The 7,070-nt window shown below is 37.7% G+C and overlaps 1 protein-coding gene across 1 annotated transcript in view; it reads left to right on the forward strand.

The window, feature by feature from the left end:
• The window catches only part of osbpl6 (oxysterol binding protein-like 6), a gene marked incomplete at its 5' end in the record, with an annotated part of 51,412 nt that overhangs the window by 20,944 nt on the left and 23,398 nt on the right, over nt 1-7,070 (forward strand). The window contains 5 exon segments of the mRNA XM_014001430.1: nt 159-272; nt 1,321-1,491; nt 5,395-5,536; nt 5,722-5,825; nt 6,524-6,616. Coding sequence (XP_013856884.1) covers nt 159-272; nt 1,321-1,491; nt 5,395-5,536; nt 5,722-5,825; nt 6,524-6,616 — 624 coding nt within the window.

Raw genomic sequence — 7,070 nt, forward strand, 5'->3', positions numbered from 1 at the left:
CACCCACCCACCCCGACACAGTGGAAATATAAGGCATTACTGTGAAGACACAGCGCAAATCCTGCACCAGTTTGGCAGTACTTTTACTCGCCATGCCTAAATTTATCTGCGTACATGTTATCGACACAGTCGGATAAATTATTTCTCAACTTCTTCAGATTCAAAAAGGGAAACTCCATGGCAGCATCGACGTCGGCCTCTCTGTCATGTCCATCAAAAAGAGGGCTCGCCGCATCGACCTGGACACAGAGGAGCATATCTATCACCTGAAGGTAAGACGTGTGGTGGGTAAGGTTGGGTATCATTCAAACTGGAAAAATTCACGGTCCGATTCCTTGTTTTGATTCTCAATTCCGATTATTTTTAGGGGCAGTGTCAAAATATGTTCAACCAGCTAGCCAGAGTTCTTTCTGGGTGAAATAGTCCTAACTTCTCTAAGAAGTTTAATTACATGAACTTTTGACTTTTTAATGAACTTCACTTACCTCACAGGGCAATTATCAACCACTATATACTGTAAATATCAAACCTATGAACTTGAATATAAATGTTATGAATTTATTTTGCACAGGGGTACTCTGTGAATTGTTTTGCTGCACTGGCAGATTATTTCACTTAGGTTCACTTAGGTTCAGRCTCAAGTGAAATAATCTGACAGTGGAAAGAGACAATTGCACTTGGTAAGACTCCTTGAAATAAGGAACATTTCCWAGCTAACATGATTAATAATCCAACCTATTCTGCTTTTGTTTAGTACATCAGTCTCAAAACAAGATCAAAAGTATGTTTTGGTTGGATATAAGATTGTAACACTCAGTTAGATGGGCAGTTTTTGCAGTGTACACTGAGCTGATGTTGCAGTTTTAAGGTCAAGTTTAACTAAGATGTACTATTTTATTGTTTTACCACAAGTGTCAGTGAAGGCCCGCACAGTGTGACAGAACCCTGAGCATGTGTTTAATCATGTTGGTCATGCATCCTGCTTTGCACATCATAATTKTATTATTTTATTAAAGTTAAGTCACACTATAGATTACATTGCATATTGTCCATTTGCGTACATACTGCCTGCAAATTCTTCTTTGGTGTCCCTATGGCTCACCTGCGGGCCTTAGACAGCGTCTACATATTTCAGTCTCTGGACTGGGTATGGAAACTAGGAATCAAAGTTTTAAAATTTGAACACTTCCAAGGGAATCAACGTTTTAGTCCCGGTTCCAAACTGGTCTCGATGTCCAGTGAAGAGTCAAGATTTTTAATCAATAAGCAGATGCTTAGCAGATGTCCAAGGTCAAAGCTCATTATCTGCTTCCTGTTTAGGTCAAGTCTCAAGATATCTTTGATGCCTGGGTGTCAAAGCTGCGCCATCATCGCCTTTATAGGCAGAACGAGATTGTGCGATCTCCCCGGGAGGCCACCATGAGAGTGTTTCCTCCCTCATCTGCTATGGAGTCGCCCCAACCAGCCCCRAGTGTAGTGAACGAAGCAAAGGTGGGCTTCCCCATCTCCTAAAGGCAGTTATTCTTCCAAAAATGATGAGGAAAACCACTTTTATGTATTTATGGATGTCTAGAAGTTTGAATGACCGGCTGATGTTATTTATTATGTGCCATATTGCTTTTATATGTACAACCTCAAATCCAATGAAGTTGGTACAATGTATAAAACAAGTAAAACCAGAATACAATGATTTATTGTATTATTTTACCAGGAAGCCACACTGTTGTAACTCATTCAGAATGTGGCTTGGCATTGTCTTGCAGAAATAAGTAGGGATGTCTTGGCAACTTGTGAAAGACTGAGCCTTTCGAGATGCTAAATTTGTCATGACATTCACGTTTCACATTAACCTGTTCACCTGTTTAATGTTCCAAACAGGTGTTTTTTTAGCATTCCTCAACTTTMCCAGTCTTTTGTTGCCTCTGTCCCAGCTTTTTTGGAATGTGTTGCCTTTCAAAATGAGTGAATGTTTACAAAATTAATGTTTATCCGTTTAAACATTAAATGTCTTTTTTTGTTGTAGGGTATTCAATTGAATATAGGTTTAAAATTGTTTGTAATCATCATTCAGTTTTTATTTCTGTTTTACACAATGTCCCAACTTCATTGGAATTGGGGTTCTAATCAAAATGGTATAATATCTTTACAAACTAAAATCTACTAAAATCTTTACAAATGACAGAACTATTTGCAAGTGACAAATGAGACCCTCTGAATGCCAAGAAATGTTTTTTTTTTCTATAACTTAGGGCAACACTGGATAATCTTCTCAAGGACAAAGGATATTTTGACCCACAGTGCCTTGCTGCTACAGCTTTTAAAGCAAAAGGAGGATTATTTTTAGTCTTAGTGTTGTTAGATTCTTGCCGCAGGGCAGCTGTCTTCTCTTAAGTTCTGACACATTTCTCCTACCATTTTTTTGTAACCTAACGAGGTCAGTGGAACGCATCAGTCCAAACTCAGTTCATTTTTTTARCAGTCCCCTGAATAATATTCTAGAGGGTGGAGGGTGTTTTATGGATAATAAAAGGTGTTTTTATTTGAAACTGTGGCTGCACCAGGACAACTTTCTGAAAGCAGAAAGTAAAATTCACCAAACATTAATAGTGTTGGCAGATGCTGCTGTCAGATAAGATTGTGTGTCTATTATCACACAGCTGTTGAACAGGTCTTSTCAGCTGTCATGAATGAAAGCAACTGGTTGAAATACTCAGTTACTCCACCATCTTGATATGGCCTCTGGATTGTGGAGCTAATTGTTTGGCTAATGCTTATGAATCATAGACAAATAGCTTAATGTAGTGAAGCTGATTGGACAGGTCTCTATCCAAACCATTAGAAGAACAAACAAAAAAGGTTGTTTGTTTCTTTCCAGCTTGGCAGGAAACCTGTTCCTTGTCTGTGTGTTTGAAGTGTGTGTAAATGTGAGGACGTGGCTTCTCCTCGGAGTGACACCTTGTGCCACATGGAGACCATTAGATGTGATCATAAGGGTTTGCCATCAGCCGGATGAGAGCTCAGATCAGCTTTTAAACAAAACAACTCCAGTCTTCAAGCCTGTGCCAAACACAGACTAGCCATTAGCTCATCAGTCCAGTCAGAATTAAACATTGTTCAGAGAACACCTTCTCTAAAAGATCCTAACCTTTGGCTTTAAGGGTTTACTTTTGTGTATTAATGCAGCCCAGTCCTTACCTGGCAGATTTCTGGTACTTTCAGGCTACCTATCCATACCTGGCATTTACTGGTTACGTATCTGGTACTTATCACTTCCTGGGTACATAATGGGTCCTTACAGGCTACCTACTGGGTACCCATTCTGTAATCAGGTGTGCACCAAGTAAGAAGGGGTTGGATGAGTGGGATTGGATCRTCCAACCCCAACCTGTGTGTCGTAAGTACCAGAAACATACCAGATCAGGTACCAGGTAAGTCACCTGTAAGTACTGGATTCATACATACCACAGCACCATTTTCAGACTCTACGTAATCTGATCACCTATTATTTCCTGACAACAAAAAACAATATATAGTAATACGCAATATATAATATGATACAGCTGTTAGAATTTATTAAAGTTATTAGATAGATAATATTATTAATCGTATCTTTAAAGTGTAACTAACCCCCTCGTGAAAGGATAAATCCGCCCCAAGGAAAATTTGAAAAATGCCATCAAAGTGGGCGGTGCTAAGAGACACTGAGGGGCGCGGTATAAAGCAGGGCTATTCAACTAAATTTCTCCGGGGACCACAGTTACTGTCGATCAACAGCTGAGGGGCCGAATATCCAGCAATTAAAGTTATTATGTAAATAAACCAAGTATTACAAAGATCTGTTACCTTTGAATTAGTTTATTTTGCTGCATTTAATCATGAAAACAACATACAGAACCCTATAAAAGTAGTGATAATTAAACATTATCAAAAACAAAAAGAACACATTCTGCCTCCTATTTGACACAAATAATATTTTGACATCTCTGACTTGCCCAATTTTTAAATCAGTTTTATTTTCACCATCATTTTATCTTCAACTGCTTGTAGTTTTAAGTTTCTTGAGTGTTTATAGAAATGGTTTTTACCAGCTTCTAGCCAARATTCTGACGTTTCTGTAGATACCAAACATGTCTATGTTTAACTAAAAGAACTTAAAGTAATTAAAGTAGAAAACTGGGGGTTTGGGCTTAAAAGATGAATGAACCAATTGGCGGGCCAAACTTTGGTCACTCGTGGGCCACATCCGGCCTGCGGGCCGCCAGTTGAATAGCCCTGGTATAAAGTATAAGAATGTTATAAGAACAAAAATAGCCAAATCTATTGCAGTACTGCACAAAGTAAAGGAGTTATTCAATGATAAAGCTTTGTTTATGTTATATAATGCAATAATTGTTCCACACTTGATTTACTGTATTGAAGTCTGGGGAAAGCATGTAAACAATTACTAATCCTATTTTTATTTTACAGAAAAGAGCTGTAAGAATTATCACCAGAAAATATAACAGTCACCCATCAAATACATTATTTTATCAATTAAAATTCTAAAAAAAATTATGAGTTGGTTGATTATAATATTTTGCAGATTGTGTATAAGGCTTATAAAAATGTATTACCTTTAAACATCCAATCAAATTTTGTTAAGAGGGAAAGTTATTCTAATCTTAAGGGACTAGAGACATTTATAAAACCTAAAATTCGAACAAATTTGAAGGATCGATGTACTTTAGTCCAAGGAATAACATTATGGAATAATCTGGAAAGTGATTATAAAATGCTGGTTCAATGTATTTGTTTAAGAGAATGAGAAAAGTTAGTTTGAAATATGAAGTTGTATAATGTGTGTTCATAAGAGATGTTGTTTGTGAAGGAGTTGAAGTTTTCGTTTTGTTTTTACTTGAACATTATCATTGTTTCAAGTGACCTTTTGGAAAATAGCCACAGATTTAAGATTTYTCTACCTCCTTTCATTTTATATAAAATTTATTTTGTTTTTAAATGAAGTGAATAAATAACTAAATATAAAATATAAATACTGTTTCTGTGAATATGCTGCTGATATGTCCTCTGCTGGTTCAAACGATAAACACAGTCCCCAGAGAGTCTTAGATTAGATCTCATAGATTTTACGGTAACCAGAAAGAAACCACTGTAACTGGTATAGATGGATTACAAGGGTTGATCAAGTACACCAAAGATCAATTTAAGTTTAAAATATCTATTCAATAGTGCAAAAAGGTATATTTTTAGCCATGATTTAAACCTCAGTTTGTATAATAATTCAGAATATAGCCACTTCCTGGATGTTGGTGTTACTAAAATATCATGAGCTTTGTAAAACTCCTCAAAAACGTGTAGTTCCCAGCTCTGACCCTGTCTATCATCACATCACTGCAGGCCAAGTCAGTGGGCACGTCGTGGAAGCCGGCAGCCCCCAGCAGCAGCAGCAGCAGCAGCCTGCCTGCCTCCTACAGCAACGGGCAGAGCAAGGTGGTCGCCTGGCTCCAGGAGTCAGAGGAGATGGACAAGTGTGCCGAGGGTGCGTGCAGTTTCCCTCCTGATGTCAGGAACAAATCTGATTTTACAAAAGAAGTGGATTAAATTGAGCCTCCTGCCTTTTGATAAATCCCCCAGAAGTGGATTGGCGGCTATTTCGTGGCACATAATGTGTTTGTGAACTCCTGGATGTGATTTGTTGTTATTATTATTATTTTTTTTTTTTAGAGCTCGCACGCTGTCAGTCCAACCTGACTGAGCTAAGCCGGTTATTGCAGAGTTTAGAGATTCTACAGAGGACACAGTCGGCGCCTAACTTCACAGATATGCAGGTGAAACAGATGCACACACACACACATACACACACAGATGTGCTTGCAAATAGTCACAAACAGCTCAGGGAAGGAAGTGTACTCAGGGCTTCCATTACAAAACAGAAAGCATGTGTGTTTGTGAAAGAGAGAGAAGATAAGCCAGGTAATGATGGAGCAGTTTTAGTCTTTAAAAAACTGCAGAATGAGGCACACCTCAGCAGTTGCCCTCATTTTTTTCAGTGTTAGACCACCTGTGTGGCCTGTGAGTAACGTGCAGGTTGTTTAGCTGCTCTGTCAGCCTCAGCCTCCACTCCTTTCTTTTATAAGTAGTACTTTCTGTAAAAGCCATAAGTGCACAAACTGAGTTTTTGAACTATGCTGACATTTTAATTGTTGTGAAAATGATGACAATATTATAACCAACAGCTGTTTTAGCTTGTTTTTGCTCTGATTTATAATGCTCAGTTTAAATGTACTCACAGGATTAATTAGCAGCACCTAATAATTTATTGTCTATTATAATTTTGGTCTGAAATGCATCTTTACACATCATTTTTGTTTGCAGTGTATTTAAAAAAAAAACATATAGTTTTTTTTGTTTTGTTTTGTTTTGACATTCCACTGCAATCTACATGCCGCTAATTGTTTTTGTGTTAGTTTGTGTGTTTGTCCTGTTTACCTCCCTATGCATATTTTTATCCATATGTGCCTCAAAGGCCAATTGTGTAGAACTGTCAAAGAAAGAAAAGCGCTTGAACAGAAGATGGAGAACAAAGAGTGTCGGCAAAGAYGCTAAATTCCAGCTTCAGGTACCACAAACACTCATGCACAACAAGCACGGTTCGGCTTCTAACCCTGCATAAATGCCAACGTATTGTAGATGTTTTTAACAGATTGTTGTTTACTCCAAGTATGAACTCATTTAGGCTCTAGTAATCAGAAAAGTCWTATTCAGATTAATGTGAAAATAATGTTCTCCGTGCTTTGGTTTAAGACGTATGCAGTGTTTGTTTTAGTTTATGTAATGTGTTCCTGCTCCTGTTCGATCACAAATACACAACCATAACTAATGTCTTGTTTGACCTTTATKTTCATTTTTTGTTTGTTTGATTCTGTCATTGGCTCTGCAGCTCACAATCAGCAGTGTCACAGCTTCAACACTTTGTGCTTAAACGCCTTTATGTTGCATAATCTGTTAATCCAAGCTGATTTCTGCACCACTGCTAAACACAAATAAAAAGCTGAACCTCATTTATATATATA

This window comes from Austrofundulus limnaeus, unplaced genomic scaffold, assembly GCF_001266775.1.
Source record: "Austrofundulus limnaeus strain Quisiro unplaced genomic scaffold, Austrofundulus_limnaeus-1.0 Scaffold9, whole genome shotgun sequence".
In the NCBI taxonomy this organism is placed as follows: domain Eukaryota; kingdom Metazoa; phylum Chordata; class Actinopteri; order Cyprinodontiformes; family Rivulidae; genus Austrofundulus; species Austrofundulus limnaeus.